Source organism: Aulonocara stuartgranti (assembly GCF_965226115.1).
Source record: "Aulonocara stuartgranti genome assembly, chromosome: 7".
NCBI lineage: Eukaryota > Metazoa > Chordata > Actinopteri > Cichliformes > Cichlidae > Aulonocara > Aulonocara stuartgranti.
Genome location: NC_138945.1, coordinates 60,081,163 through 60,097,512, shown reverse-complemented (window position 1 = coordinate 60,097,512; position 16,350 = coordinate 60,081,163). Strand labels below are relative to the sequence as shown.

At 40.3% G+C, this 16,350-nt stretch overlaps 2 protein-coding genes across 2 annotated transcripts; one reads left to right on the top strand and one right to left on the bottom strand.

Moving 5' to 3' along the window:
- Nucleotides 1–1,109: 1,109 nt before the first annotated feature.
- rbm28 (RNA binding motif protein 28) lies at nt 1,110–13,656 on the top strand. The gene is made up of 20 exons (XM_082542148.1): nt 1,110–1,443; nt 1,582–1,734; nt 1,816–1,916; nt 2,001–2,076; nt 2,189–2,281; nt 2,393–2,464; nt 2,554–2,647; nt 2,744–2,967; nt 3,053–3,119; nt 3,236–3,345; nt 3,446–3,519; nt 3,973–4,108; nt 6,441–6,505; nt 6,638–6,796; nt 6,937–7,086; nt 7,272–7,346; nt 7,457–7,586; nt 7,806–7,944; nt 8,122–8,239; nt 13,206–13,656. The coding sequence occupies exons 1-20, from the start codon at nt 1,326–1,328 to the stop codon at nt 13,338–13,340; spliced, it is 2,289 nt and encodes a 762-aa protein (XP_082398274.1). The 5' UTR covers nt 1,110–1,325; the 3' UTR covers nt 13,341–13,656.
- A 303-nt stretch (nt 13,657–13,959) lies between these two features.
- Nucleotides 13,960–15,798, bottom strand: lepa (leptin a). Its single transcript, XM_082542839.1, has 3 exons — nt 15,772–15,798; nt 15,001–15,201; nt 13,960–14,908 (listed from the first exon to the last, which is right to left on the bottom strand). Exons 2-3 carry the CDS (start codon nt 15,148–15,150, stop codon nt 14,573–14,575), a joined length of 486 nt encoding a protein of 161 aa, XP_082398965.1. The 5' UTR covers nt 15,151–15,201; nt 15,772–15,798; the 3' UTR covers nt 13,960–14,572.
- Between the last annotated feature and the right edge of the window lie 552 nt (nt 15,799–16,350).

Sequence of the window (16,350 nt, the reverse complement as noted above, 5' to 3'; positions counted from 1 at the left end):
TTCCTTTTTTGTCCAAGTTGATTACGAAGGGTTAGGAGTTAAAGCACCAATGTGGTGAAATGCAATATTATTCTTGTTGTAAAGCACTGTACTCTTGCCTACAAAAATTGTTCTTTATAACTATGTGTACAACATAGTTTCTAACTAACTGGGGGTAAATGAAAAGTATGTATTTATATTAGGAGGTAATTATGCTTGACATTTAACCACCTAACCTCAGAACTGATTAGCACATTTAGACTTCAACCTATTCTACTATTGAGACAGGTGATAAGCAGGTAAAGAAATGAACCTTTGACCAATGCAATTAGTACATCCAGTCATTGTGATGTTTTTCCAGATATGGTTTGATGCAGTCGGTTTCTGTAGGGTAGGTACTGTACTTCTCCAACAATGTCATAGCCCAATGTGATTTTAAAACTGTAACACTAAAGAAGGGAATATCTTTTGGAAGAATGGTATTCAATCCTTTTAGTAGAGTTATGGGTTTTGAGAACTGAAGTGGCCCAATGCCTTAAAACCACACACTGTTTTCTTTACTGTAAATTTTTAGTTTGTACTGCACCTAGAAAGTGATTTGAGCTACTGAAGACACCACCTGGTGGCAGAAGCCATGTAGCTCACTCCCAGTATTATCATTACAGTTATGCTTTACTATCAGCACAAGACCCTAGAAATGATTAATCCAGTGTAATATAAGTATGACATAAAAACAAAACAGTACTGAAATTTACAGAAGGATATAGGTAAATTATTGGTAAATTATATCTGTTAACCACAAGGGCCTCTTGTGGTAAGGAAATAAAGAAAATCAACAACATATCAGTTGTTTTGGATTTGTGCTGTCATGGTTGGTAACCGCAATCCTCATATGCTCCCTTTAGGCTTTCTGCAGGAAGCACCACCTCAATAAAACAGCTATTGTGGGAAGTTAAAGTAAATAGTAAGCATATGCAGGAAACTCAGTAATGGTGGAAACAAACATCAGACAGAAATGGTACTTCACAAAAAGAAGCTGAATTTTACTTTTATATCAGCTTATTTAAATTTAGATATTATTCCTACATTGAAACCTCCTGGACGATAGGTGGCGCACGTGACGAATGCCCTTCTGTTCTTTTTCAAAGATGGCTGCTTCCACATGTAAACATGCGACTTAGTCCCGTGGCTAACGACGTCCAAGTTAAACAGTTCTGTGGCGTGTATTCATGCCTCTGATAAACGTGTTATCGAGAACTTAGACATTAGCTTCCTGTAGTGGATTTGTATTAAACTGCATTTCACTTTTTGAGTTGGTGCACACGCCGTAAAGTTAGCAGTTAGCCATGGCGGCGCACACCATATTTGTTGGTTCTCTACCAGATTCAGCTTCTAATGAGCGACTCGAAGAAATATTCTCAGAAATTGGTCCGGTAAAGAAATGCTTCGTGGTCAGAGATAAAGGTACTGTCGTGTATTCGAAAGAACCATACAATAATAATGGAAAAAGTCGTACGAAAGTAGAATTAAATTAAAACTGCAAACATAAACATATTTATGTACATAACAGATATTGGTGGTGTCTATTTATTTTTCAACCAGAGACAGAAAAATGTCGAGGGTTTGGTTTTGTCACATATTCCATGGAGGAAGATGCACAACGAGCCTTAAAAGAAATTAAAGAATACGACGGGCAGAAGCTGTCACTGACAGTCGCCAAGAGTAAAATCAAAGACAAAGACAAAAACAAGAAAGGTTCGTATGAAGACATGTTCCAAAACGGGCAATTAGGAGAGTCCTGTGTCTCCATGGTAACCTTGCACTTATGTCATTTAGCACCTACAGAGGCAGTCACTGCTCCAAAGGAGAATCAGCAGAAAGGCTCCAAGAAAAAGCTACTGAAAGCAAGACTTATTATAAGGAATCTCAGCTTTAAGGTACAGTATGTTTCATGATTACTAAATGTAACAGCTCAGAGCACACTGACAGAAACCTTTGCTAACACACACCATGTGTTACAGTGCACAGAGGATCATTTGAAAGAAGTATTTGCAAAGTTTGGGACGGTTATTGAGGTCAAAATCCCCCTCAAACCTGGTAAATACATATGTTTCTTAGCAGATGTATACATAAGTGAGCATGTTGAAGTATTGCCAGACTTTGGAGTGGATTGATTCGTTATGAGGTTGATTTTTATGCTTTTTCATAGATGGAAAGATGCGTGGATTTGCATTTGTCCTGTTTAAAAAAGTGCCAGAGGCATCAAAAGCACTTAATGCTATGAACTTGAAGGAGATAAAAGGTAAATGAGTGAGACCGTTGAGTTGTGTGCTTAAAAAAAGCTCATTATGACTTGTTACATTGTTACTTTGACATTTCTTTTTTTTTTTAAATGTTGGCATTTAATCTCCAGGCCGACCTGTAGCAATTGACTGGGCTGTACCAAAGGACAAGTTTGTTACTACACAGCAGTCCTCAAATTCAGGTAGTTAAATGACAAAAATACTTTATGTGCTCTAGTTCCAGAAGATATAAAGCTTGTTGTCATTAACACAATTTTTTTTTGCTTCATAGCCAATACAAATCCAGAAGAAGCAAATGCTAACACTGACAGTGACACGGATGATGAGGATGAAGAAAAGAAGAAAGCTCCACCTGAGAAGAAAAAGTATGAACCTCAAACATGCATTCCTCTGTTTATATGCCATGAGTGTTAAAAGGTGATTGACTATACTGGTTATTTTTGCTCCACATCTGTCCACAGTGTCAGTTCAGAATCAGCTGTGAAGCATACAGAGGAATTCGAATCAGGTGATGAAGATGGGAGTGAACAAAGCAGTGAAGTGAGTGATTCTGATGATGAAAACGATGAGGAGGAAGAGGATGATGATGATGGGGAAGAGGAGGGTGATGATGAGGATGGAGAAAGCCTTGATTCAGATCATGATGATGGCAGTATGGATGAAGAGGATGAAGAAGATAAATTAGGTATGGATAGTATAAATAACATATTTAATATTTCCTTTCCTTTGAAGTTGTTTTCATACATTCTGTATTTGGCTTTTATCCGTAGCTGAGAAAAAGACCTCGAAAAAACAGCTTCCTTCAGATGTGAAAGAGGGCAGAACGGTTTTCATCAGGTCAGTGATTTTTCCTCCTACTCAGTCCTGAGCCAGGTTTGGTTTATTTTTCAGTTTATTTTACTGAGACCCGTTTCTTTTGTTTTTTTTAAACACCTACATTTAAACCAATTTAGGAACCTGTCATTTGACACGGAGGAAGAAGACTTAGAGGAAGTTCTCCTTCAGTTTGGAGAACTTAACTACATAAAGATTGTTCTCCACCCAGATACAGAACATTCAAAAGGTCAGTTGACAGTCCTCGAAAGTCCTTAAGTGAAACACTTGTGTCTATTAGCTGTTTGGAGAGAACCAGTTCACTTACTCTTCTGTGTTATTGTTGGCAGGTTGTGCCTTTGCTCAGTTTAAGACTAAAGAGGCTGCAGATAAATGCATAGCTGCATCACAGGAGGAGGCAGAGGTAATATATAATCAAGTGTAATGTACATGATGTTTGACTTATTGTGCAATCACACGCTGTTTAGATGGAGCCACTTCTTGGGAATTTGGCCTTTTAATGTTGATGTTTTTAAATTGGACTGTGGAAACAGCATGGGCAGAATTGGCACAACACATTGATAGCTCTGAGTGGCCAATGTATATCTATGTATTTTTATTCAACATATTAACTGATAGTAACTACTAATAAATAATTTTTCTAATAATTTTTTGTCAAGCTACATGGAGGGTAATTTAAAGGTTATTAGTTTGAAGCAAAATATTTTTACTAATCTGTCACTTGTCCAATTGATGTTTGAACACTGTTATTACAAATTTCTTGTGTATTCACCCTTTTATAGCGTCACTCGAGTCTCTTTTGTGTAATAACCCTTGTTGTAGACAAGCCTTGCAAACATTTGTATGTTTGATGCAGGATGGTGGTATCCGTATACATGGCAGAAAGCTGATGATTGTTGCAGCAGTGAGCAGAGAAGATGCCGTGAAGCTGAAGATCGATAAAAAGAAGGTCGAAACGGGCACGAGGAACCTGTACCTGGCCAGAGAGGGATGTGAGTAATCATTTATCTTATGTGCAGCTATATGCTATGTGGCCACTTCATTAGTTAGACTTTGCTAGTACCAGGTTGGACCTCCTTTTGCCTTTGGAACTGCTTTAATTCTTCATGGCACAGATTCAACAAAGTGCTGGAAACATTTCTCAGAAATTTTGTTTCATATTGACATGATAGCATCACGCCGTTATGCAGATTTGTCAGTTTCACATCCATGATGGGAATCTCCTGTTCCACCACATCCCAAAGGTGCTAGAGCAGCAGTTTGTGAAACATACAGACTAGCCCATCTGGCTCTAACAACCATGCCTCATTCAAATCACTGAAACCACATTTCTGATGCACCTGAAGTGTAGGTTTTAGCAGCAGGTTTGAATTTTGGTCCAGGTTGTTTTTGGTGCCTAGTGCAGCACGGTGGTTAGCATTGTTGTCTCACAGCAAGACGGACCTGGATTCAAAATCAGCGCCTGGCCGGGGCCAAAGACACGCACTGAATGGTGGTGAGGTTAACTGGTCATTGAGTGTGAATGCTTCTGTCTTGCTGTGTCAAAGTGCCCATAAACCCTTCGCAGTGGTCGCTTTACTTACTGCCGCGGTGTCATCACCTAGATGCAGTCATTTATACCTGCAGTTAAGGTGCAAGAAGCTGCTGCAGTGTTCTCCTAAACGATGGGTGTTGCCACTCAGTTATAAGTCAAAACAGGAAATCAAGGGTTCTTTCCACAAACTCAAATCAAATCACTTTTTATTGTCACATCACATGTGCAGGTACAAACTCTGAAGTTTTCAAACAGTTGCAGCATCTCCCTCTGTGTGTCAGTATGTCTCTGAGCTTGTGTGCAGGATCATTAAAGTGGAGGTAAAAATTGGCACAATTGTACAGTCATGTCTTCAACCCAGCTGCGACAATTGTGGTGCAGCACACAAAGTTACAAAAAAACAAGAGGTCTGGCGACCTGTACCATGCACCCCGCCTCTCGCCTTATGGTAGCTGGGAGGCCCCACCCCTGGAATAGAATAGAATAGAGAATAGAATGCCTTTATTGTCACTATACAGTTGTACAGTGAGATACAGAGCATCTTCTACTCAGTGTAAACATGCTGGGGGGGGGGGTGTACAGTTCTGCAGCGCTATGTACATATGGACAGTATTAACATAGGGAAAAATATATATATATATATATATATATATATATATATATATATATATATATATATATATATATATATATATATATATATATAATGTACAATATACAAGCCGTAAGTAATATGTAATAAATAGTGTTATGTATATACAGTTGAGTTGTTGCACATAGAATTGGTATTGCACAGTGGTGGTCCATAGAGGAAGTGGGAAGTGGGGGGCTGTGTTATCTGTGCATGTGTGAGTTCAGGGTGGTTATCGCTTTGGGGAAGAAACTGTTTTTGAGTCTGTGGGTTTTTGTGTTGATGCACCTGTAGCGCTTCCCTGAGGGAAGCAGGCTGAACATGTTGAAGCCAGGGTGGGAGCTGTCCTTGATAATGTTTGCTGCTCTGGTGAGGCAGCGGGAGGAATAAATGTCCATCAGGGAGGGGAGAGGGCAGCCGATGATCTTTTGTGCTGTCTTGACCACACCCTGAAGCCTCACTCTATCTGCTTTGGTGCAGCTGCCGTACCATACTGTGATGCAGTAGGTTAGCAGGCTCTCAATGGACGAGCGGTAGAAGGTCAGCAGCAGGTTGGAGTTCAGCTTGTACTTCCTGAGGACTCTCAGGAAGTGCAGCCGCTGTTGGGCCTTCTTGATGACTGCTGAGATGTTTCCTGTCCAGGAGATGTCAGCAGAGATGAGGACACCAAGGAACCGGAAAGTGTGGACCCTCTCCACACACTCCCCATTGATGTAGAGGAGGGCCAAGTCGGTGCTGTGTCTCCTGAAGTCAACAATGAGCTCTTTGGTTTTCTTAGTGTTCAGTGCCAGGTTGTTTTCTGAACACCATGCTGCCAGCTTCAGGACTTCCTCTCTGTACTCTGCCTCGTCTCCCTTCGAGATGAGTCCGACTACCGTGGTGTCATCAGCAAACTTGATGATGAGAGTGTTGTTGTGGGTCGAACTGCTGGATAAGCAAAAAGAGAATGGATAGATGGATATTCTTGATTGATGAACTGTGTTGTCGAACTATTGTTTTGAAGCTACAGCGAAAGACATCATCACAGTGTTTTCTTCAGCTTGTTATCTTTCCTGTGGGACAGCCCAAAGGAGGCTTTAGAGGGCATGAAAGGAATTTGCACTGGCTCCATGTAGCTAAATTGCTTTTGAATGTTATTGTCTTTCACCTCAACTTTCAGTGATTCGTCCAGGAACCAAAGCTGCTGAGGGTGTACCTGAGACAGACATGGTCAAAAGAACCAGAGTAAGTACATTTTTGATAAACAGTTCCACTCGCAGGATGATTTCTGTTGTATAATAATGAATCTTTCACTTGCTCTTTCTAATTGCTTCCATTTTGAGTCATTATTTGCTGTTGCCTTTTTTTGTTTCTTAGTTTGAAGAAATAAAGAGGACCAAGCTTCGGGACATAAACGTGTTTGTGTCAAAGACTCGCCTGTGTGTGCACAACCTGCCGAAGTCAGTGGACAGCAAAAAACTCAAATCACTCTGCCTTCAAGCTGTGAAAGGAGTAAAGGGAGTTCGCATCACAGAGGTGAGACTACACCATTGGGCTTGACGTAGATTGTTATTTTGTCACAGTTTTGTAAGGAAAAAAAATTTTGTGCCCAGCAGGGGGTGTTGTGGTAATTTCTTTTCTCATGCGTGTGTGAAACCAACTGTTTCTCTTTTTAGTGCCGGGTCATCTATGACAAGAAGCCCGAGAAGGGTCAAGTGATGGGACAATCGTTAGGCTATGGCTTTGTTCAGTTCCAGGATCACGAACATGCTCTCGCCACGCTTCGCTACCTTAACAACAACCCTTACATCTTTGGCTCACAAAAGGTACAGAAGTGCCAAAATCAGTGGCAGAGGGTTTGAGAAGCGGCACTATTTTAGCCTATTTTCCTCTTTGCATTGTGGTTAATTTTTTCATTTTATGCACCAAATTCTGTTTTCATATTTCTTTTCCTGGCCCACAAGCAGTCTCAGATTAGTCAGGCATAAGTGTTTTTTGTGTCATTTTGCAGAGACCCATTGTTGAGTTCTCCCTGGAGGATTTAAGAAAACTCAAAATAAAAGAAATGCGGCAACAGAAAAGCAAGGTACGTTTGTACTGATCTGCGTGTTAGTTGCAGCTTAAAGTATCTTTGGAAATTCTAAAAACAAGAAGAGAGCTTTTTAATAGGAAGTAAGCGTGTGTTTATTTTTGCAGGAGTTTTTAAAATATCAGGCTAACAAAGGAGGAGTGAAACCCAAGTCCCAAACAGCCGGAGATGGAAAAGGACCAGGGAAAGGTGGGAATAAAGCACAATCCTCACTGAAGAAAACGGCAGAGGAAAAAAGTAAGAAAAGATTATTTTTGTTATCATTTAGTATATTTGATCACTGGATATGACGGTTTATTAGAGGGGCGTGTCACGAGTATCACAGCTTTTGGTGCGTGATTGAAAACAGCTGCTCTGATACATAAATGTGCTTTCTTATATTTAATACTGTCAAGTTTACTTTTTATTTTTTTCTTCTTTAAATACTCCATCTGTGCATTTTTCTATATTTATCAGGTGTCCCTGAAGGCCAGAAACAAGACCAACACTTTTCAGGCTTCCAGACCACACCTGAGGTTGAACACGTAGATTTGCAGAATGGGAAGAAACGAAAGAAAGTGCTGCCTTTGCCTTCCCATCAGGGACCAAAGATCAGGTGTTGTTTTTTACTACTTTAAGTAGTTGCCTGTCTTTTCCTCACCGGTCACTTTGTACTTCTGAAAACAAAGGCTATAACACAAATATTTTAGGTGTATGTGCCCAATTTCACAAATTAAAAACTAGAAGGACATACTGACCGTCACTCCACAATGGGAACTTTCATCCTTTGCAGATCACGTGACAAGAGAAAGCAGCAGAAAGCCCCCCCGCCTAAGAAAGCCAAGCCTGGATCAACCAGGAAGGAGCGACCGAAGCGACAGATTGAGAAGCCCACACAGCCCAGAAACCAGGTTTGCAAATTTGGTGTTACATTTGTTTATTTGTAATCTTGAGTAATAGTCACAAAACATTGTAGAGTAAATAGCACCTACGGATTGATGGCAGAATACTTAAAGTAGTCATTCTTAATTTTAAAACACCAAAGCCGTAGGTATTTAGGCCATTTTACTGCACTTTTTACACTTAAAAAGTTCTTAAACCTGAAGAAATTTGAAGGTAGAGAAGACGCTTAACTCAAAATGTGTTTCTTGCAGTGTATTTAGTAGAGCTGATGCGAGTGAAAATTTGTAAACAAAAAAAAGAAATTCTACAGTTTAAGGACAGTGGGGACATTATAGCAATGTGTCCGAAAGCCACATGACGTCACGTGTATACGACACAAACAACACAACAAAGGAATGTTGTCGAGGGGATGATATACTTGCTGCTCCGTCTATGCCCTTTTGTCAGACTCGGGCTAATGGTGTTGGTTTTGTGTAGGTCTTTCTCTTGTTGCTGGGTTTGAAAAATTACAGTTTTGATGTTTGTGAAGGAGTCGCTCTAATTAGTCATCAAGTAGTGGTGCAACGGATCACAGTTGATCCGTAATTCGAACCGATCCCACTCCAAGGTTCTGCGTGCGTGAGTATGTGTATGGTGCGCGTGGTGGGTCTGTCAAGAGATAGTTATGGCCAGCGCTAGCGGTCCAAGCTAAAGCTATTACAAAAGCTATTGGGGTGTTTAGCTGCAGACTGGAGGCCGTATTCCTTTGTGCAAAACAAGGGGTGATGAATGTGCTTGAGCCACGCTATGATATCCCGTTGCGCGTCCACTTTAGTGGCAAGATCGTTCCAAGCCAAAGTTATGGCTGAACTGTCCCAGGCATCTTCTGTTGCCCTAACTACTACAAATGGATGGACCTCCAGGGCAACGGAAAGCTACGTGACAGCTCATTATATCACAGCGGAGTGCGAGATAATGAGCGGTATGTATTATTGTAGGGTCTACCTTACAATATAAAGCGCCTTGAGGCAATTGTTTTTGTGATTTGGCGCTTTATAAATAAAATTGAATTGAATTGAGTGGTAGATACAAAGCCCTATACTGCCATATAGTGAACCATAATTTTTTTTTAATAATTGCGTGGAATGAGTCTTGAGTTGAATGTTTTTAATAGGCAAAAAATACTTCAGTGAGTAAATAAGCAAATGTTAAATTTGTCTTTTTTCTTTTTTTGCTGATCCGAAAATTGATCCGATCCGTGACGTAAAACCGTGATCCGAACTGTGAGATTTTTGATCCGTTGCACCACTATCATCAAGTGATGCCATTGACTGGCCAATCGGTGGCATGTGGTCTGTTGAGGTCAGATTTTCAGATGGACTCAGCTTTGAACACAAGCGAGCAGGTACCAAAAAAGTACCTGGCACCAGGTACTGCTACCATAAAAACTGAGTTGAACAGAATGGAGTAGGTACTAGTGGAAAAGGGCTAATGGAGAGTGGAAAGAGGTGTATGAAGTTGCAATGCTCAGTGCATTATGGGAAGCACCCCAACAGCCTTGGCTGGTTGGACTGTAAGGGAGGATTCAGGGTCACCTGATTCTGCCCTAACTATATGCTTTATCAAAAAGGAAAGTTTTAAGCCTAATTTAAGAGTAGAGAGCGCGTCTGTCTCCTGAATCCAAACCGGGAGCTGCTTTCCATTTTACTTTGAAATACTCTTGGAACCTCCAGTAAGCAAAGTGCCCTATTGAGATGGTGCAGCACTATAAGGTCCTTATTATTCAAGACCTTGTATGTGAGAAGAAGGACTTTAAATGTGATTGATTCAGTGAATTTAACAGAGAGCCAATGAAGAGAAGCCAGTATGGGAGAAGTACAGTGGGGCAAAAAAGTATTTAGTCAGCCACCGATTGTGCAAGTTCCCCCGCTTAAAATGATGACAGAGGTCAGTAATTTGCACCAGAGGTACACTTCAACTGTGAGAGACAGAATGTGAAAAAAAAAATCCATGAATCCACATGGTAGGATTTGTAAAGAATTTATTCGTAAATCAGGGTGGAAAATAAGTATTTGGTCAATAACAAAAATACAACTCAATACTTTGTAACATAACCTTTGTTGGCAATAACAGAGGTCAAACATTTACTATAGGTCTTTACCAGGTTTGCACACACAGTAGCTGGTATTTTGGCCCATTCCTCCATGCAGATCTTCTCGAGAGCAGTGATGTTTTGGGGCTGTCGCCGAGCAACACGGACTTTCAACTCCCACCACAGATTTTCTATGGGGTTGAGGTCTGGAGACTGGCTAGGCCACTCCAGGACTTTCAAATGCTTCTTACGGAGCCACTCCTTTGTTGCCCGGGCGGTGTGTTTTGGATCATTGTCATGTTGGAAGACCCAGCCTCGTTTCATCTTCAAAGTTCTCACAGATGGAAGGAGGTTTTGGCTCAAAATCTCACAATACATGGCCCCATTCATTCTGTCCTTAACACGGATCAGTCGTCCTGTCCCCTTGGCAGAAAAACAGCCCCATAGCATGATGTTTCCACCCCCATGCTTCACAGTAGGTATGGTGTTCTTGGGATGCAACTCAGTATTCTTCTTCCTCCAAACACGACGAGTTGAGTTTATACCAAAAAGTTCTACTTTGGTTTCATCTGACCACATGACATTCTCCCAATCCTCTGCTGTATCATCCATGTGCTCTCTGGCAAACTTCAGACGGGCCTGGACATGCACTGGCTTCAGCAGCGGAACACGTCTGGCACTGGGGGATTTGATTCCCTGCCGTTGTAGTGTGTTACTGATGGTGACCTTTGTTACTTTGGTCCCAGCTCTCTGCAGGTCTTTCACCAGGTCCCCCCGTGTGGTTCTGGGATCTTTGCTCACCGTTCTCATGATCATTTTGACCCCACGGGATGAGATCTTGCGTGGAGCCCCAGATCGAGGGAGATTATCAGTGGTCTTGTATGTCTTCCATTTTCTGATGATTGCTCCCACAGTTGATTTTTTTCACACCAAGCTGCTTGCCTATTGTAGATTCACTCTTCCCAGTCTGGTGCAGGTCTACAATACTTTTCCTGGTGTCCTTCGAAAGCTCTTTGGTCTTGGCCATGGCGGAGTTTGGAGTCTGACTGTTTGAGGCTGTGGACAGGTGTCTTTTATACAGATGATGAGTTCAAACAGGTGCCATTCATACAGGTAACGAGTGGGGGACAGAAAAGCTTCTTACAGAAGACGTTACAGGTCTGTGAGAGCCAGAGATTTTCCTTGTTTGAGGTGACCAAATACTTATTTTCCACCCTAATTTACGAATAAATTCTTTACAAATCCTACCATGTGGATTCATGGATTTTTTTCTTTCACATTCTGTCTCTCACAGTTGAAGTGTACCTCTGGTGCAAATTACTGACCTCTGTCATCATTTTAAGTGGGGGAACTTGCACAATCGGTGGCTGACTAAATACTTTTTTGCCCCACTGTATGCTCTCTTTTTCTTGTTCCTGTCCAAATGCAGCATTGATCGACTGAAGGCATATCTGGGACATTTTTAGGACATTCTGATAAGGAATTACAGTAGTCCTGCCACGTTTTTCATTTCACTCTGAGACAGGATGTTTCTAATTTTAGAGATATTGCACAAAAATTGCAATAAACCTGAAATGCACTACATAAATGTTATAAATTGATTTGCATGTCATTGTGTGCAACTCGCATTAACTCAGCCAGATTACAATGAGTCAGTCAATTACATTCTCCTCATCTCAACTATGTGTACAAAGCAACTGGTAACGCACATAATGTCTAGAAATCTTGCAGTGCACACAACATCCCCTTGCTCAACATCCCCTTGCTCATGTACTGGTCCGTCTTACGTTTTTCAGTGATATAAAATGATTCAGAGAAGTCTTGGGAGTGAGTGCTGTGGCCAGATGTCAGTCTAATAGAAAATGTGTGGAGGGAATTTTAAGTTTCGATTTGAAAAGCGGCAGCCAGGAAATCTGAAGGGTTTAGAGAGTTTCTGTAAAGAGGTGTGGGCTAAGATGCCTCCAAAAATGTGTAGAAACTTAGAGACCAACAAGAAATGTCTTATGGCTTTCATTACGAACAAGGATTTCTCTACCAAGTACTTATTCATGTTTTGCTTGGAGATCTAATACTTGATTCACTTGATTCATAGTCTTTTTTTGGTGGATTTTTGGTTGATATTCTGTCTCTCTCTCTCTGCATTACTGCAAATTGTGCAAACACATGAATGTCAGGGAGCTAATATCACTGTCAGTTAAAAGAAAGATTAAAACATCAAAATTTAAAATGATGTAAGTGACAAAGTGTTAACGATCGGTATTTGCAAGAAATCAAACTTTTCCTCTACCTTCGTCTTTGTGTTGGTTAATGTTGATAGAAGCTTATTGTTTCATGTATTCATTTTTGTCAGTACAGTCTCTGATAACAGCTTGCATTGCAGTATTTTTATATTTATTTTTATATAATATTATTTTGGAAAATTAGAGAAAAGGTCCTGACAGCTGAATACCCAGTTTTCTGTGATTATAAAGCAGAAAGATTCTGTTCATTTGTACAGTGTATGTGTAAAATAAATTTCTGTTGTACATAATTGAAAAAAACAAACAAATTTTCTTTGGTGTATATGAATGGCTGTGGTGGAGGTCTTAATCAGTAGGATAATAATACAGTTAAAGATCCAAAAATTTATGTCCTCCTTCACATTTTCTAAAGACGTCTAGTGGGGCAGATTGGAGTCTTTGCTTGGCTGATTACGGCCCCGTGTTATGTTTGATATCCCTGACTTGGAGTAGTCACACTATATAAGTGTTACTAACTGTTAGTTAGTACACTGCAGTTACATTACTCATGCGGTCTGTCAGCAGTACTCCTAAACTGTTTTTTTTTTGTTGTTTATAAAATAATAAGCTGCTTGTTTTATTGTCCTGTAACACCACATGACATGTTGTTTTGTGTCTTTTCAGAAGGTTAAAACGGATAAGAAGCATTTCAAGCAAAAGCACGGAGACCGCTTTGAGAGCCTGGTGGAGCAGTACAAGAAGAAACTGATGGGCAACAGTGGCGCCAGCATCAAAAGAAGTAAATGGTTCGATAGTTAACTGTGCGTTTTTGTGTACATGTGAGAATGTGTGTGTGTCTGTGTGTGTGTGTATGTCAGGTTAAGTTCCGAAAAACAGGAACTCTATATTTGGCATTCTGTGTGAGGTTTGAGAGTACAACAGATTTTCCTAGAAGTTGGTTTTGTGTCAAACTGAAAGTAAACTGTACAGCTTGATGCCCACATGCCGAACCTCATTCATTCTGTCTGTTTGTTTACTCTTTTAACCAGCGAAGTAAACCTATGTAAGGATACATTTTTGTACATGTACCTGGATTTTAAGGAGAAAATAAAGCGTTGTATTTTGTTGCGACTCACATTTGTCTTGTTGAAAGATTTATTAGTGTCTTACGATGGTTTTCCTTACGCTCGCTTTTCTCGTGTTAGTTTTTATCAGCAGTTAATCATAAGCCGATAGCTCTGGGAAAACACTTCCCACTCATGTCCCCTGACTGTACAAGTGTAGCAAGAGATGAACACCCACGATGAAATTATACATTAACCTGCTGTACGTGCCTTTTTCACTTCATCCTGATTATTCTGATTTCATCTTAAATCCACTAGACAAAAGTGAGAGAACTTCACACAACACCAAAAATCAGTTTGTTAAAAAATGTATTGATATTTTATTGCAACAAAAATAGTGCCAGCTGCACAGCAAAATAACGTGTCATCCGTGGATATAAATAGACATTTTTGGAAGATGTGATATTGCACTGAAGTAAAGTTTCTCCTCCCCAATTCTTCCAGCTCTCATGCAAACATCATGCGGCTTTCTTGGCAAGTTTCAGGATGGTTGTCAGGAATTTCCAAGGATGACATATCCTCCAGTTTTAATGCTACACTGCTGAGTCAGCTTGATGACTGGCTTAATGGGAAACACATTCTTCACTCAGAGCTCTTTGTTGACACAACAGCAGTGTCATAGTACAAACCTTGTAAACAGCTGATTTACTTTTGTGTCATTTAAAATTTCTCCTGAAACATTTGTGTTGCTGTGGTAAAAAAAACCATTATTTTACAAAATACATATCTTCTAATTACCATATATAAATAAATACACAGTGTATATAAATAAGTGCCTGTTCAATAATAATTTCAGTTCAAAACATTATCAAGTTTTCAACGTGGACAACTCAGAATGTTAAGTCAGGCATCGCTGATGGAGACTTTACAAATGTTGTCCAACAATCAGGGCGATAGCTTGGAAATACTGGTCCTGATGTACATCCTTCAGCAAGTCTCCAGCTGATCCAGGTTCTTCAGCAGCCGATTTAGAAACTCCTTTACTCTCATGAGCGCCTCGATGCCCACGGTGTGAATGAATTCTTTGTGGCTCTGTAGCTCTTGCAGTGGCCCTGGTACTTCAGGCTTTGGTCGCTGTTGGCTGCAGTGCCTCTGCCTCCACGGATCAATGTAGCCTGTCAGTGAAGAGATGTCGTACTTGATCTGGGAGACCCCGTTAAAGGTGTCCGAGATCAGGCTGTTGTAACCATTCAAGACCGTCACTATGGAGGAAGTTCCATCCAAATCATCAGTAGGTGGGTTGAGAGTCCAGTTAACTGGGACCTTTAATTGGGAGGCGAACGCATTAGGGTTAATAACACATCGACTCTTTCAAACACTAAAAATTCTGTCTTTGTACACAGAACTATAGCTACCTGTATGTCTTTGTCCAGCCTAACCAGCAGCTGTTCAGCCATCCACTTCACTTTTGATTTCATTGTCACTACTTCCACTGGCAAAGGAGCTGCTGTGCCCATGCTTAAAGCTTGAAACAGAGAAAACAGGAGCACCAGACCGTAGTCCATAGCGTTGTGTATTTCCACTGTTGTAAAGAACAAAGAAAGAAGATGGTGTTCCTAGGAGAGGAATGGAAAATTAAACGATTAGAGATAAAGAATCCTTTTCTTTCTTTCAATTTCACTATATCATCTCACTAAAAACAAAACTGGATGAGTTCCTATCTATATCTAATCACATTACAGATGTTTGTACACATGCTTCCTGCCAGTAATTTACTCAGCCACTTTGGTGCAAATATTTGTGATAGAGACACCTGTGAATTTCTGTCTGTATAACAGGTACAAAGATCACTGATTTTGGCTCCCACAATTAGTCTCTCCAGTTTTCCAAAATGTTACCAAAATTCCCTGAGAACAGTAAAAGAAAGTACAAGTTTCCTTTACACAACTTCAAACTTTAACTTCAGTTAAAACACATGTAACTAATAAGCAAGAATTTCTCTATAAAAACTTTTGTCGCTGACATCCTTCACTACACATTTTAAATTGAATATAATCAGAAAGCTGCACTCATGAATGGAGAAACCACAAGTCTGATAGTTGACACAGACTTAGAAACAAAGACATTCGCCCCTGTGAGATTAAGGTGAATGAGCCGTGCAAAGAGGAGCAGAGAGTTGACCTTACCTCGGTTTGGTGTCTGCGAGTATGCCACTGTCAGGCTCCATCAGGACATCTTATATTGCAGAGCTGTTGACTCATCTCTTACTCACCTCTCTCTCCGACCCCCCATTCCCCCCGCATCCGCCCCCTCAGTTACCTCTCCTTATCATGCCCCCAAATCTGCTGGTGGTACTGCATCAGACAGGGAGAAGTTGATGATGACACATTCATCATTTAGAGAAAAGTCTATGAGTTGCTTTGAGTGATAATGAAGTAATTTTATTACTTTCTTACCTCTTGGAGACATTCGTCATTTTTTTGTCGAACATGTGTATATCCTTACATATATGCAGACTTTAAGGTATCGCAGCGTCCAAGGTGCAAAGAAACTTTTTACTGCTTGACTCACTGCATATGTCATATCCTGCACTGACACAGTGTAATTTTATGACATTGCATCATATGAGAAATTCCACTTTTGAATTTACCAATAAGCAAGAATATAACTGAAAATAATAAAATCACACGTTTTAAATGGAAAAGTGAGGCAACAGAGTGGATTTTCCTTGTGAACTTGTTTGATAACTTCAGAAATGACTTAGA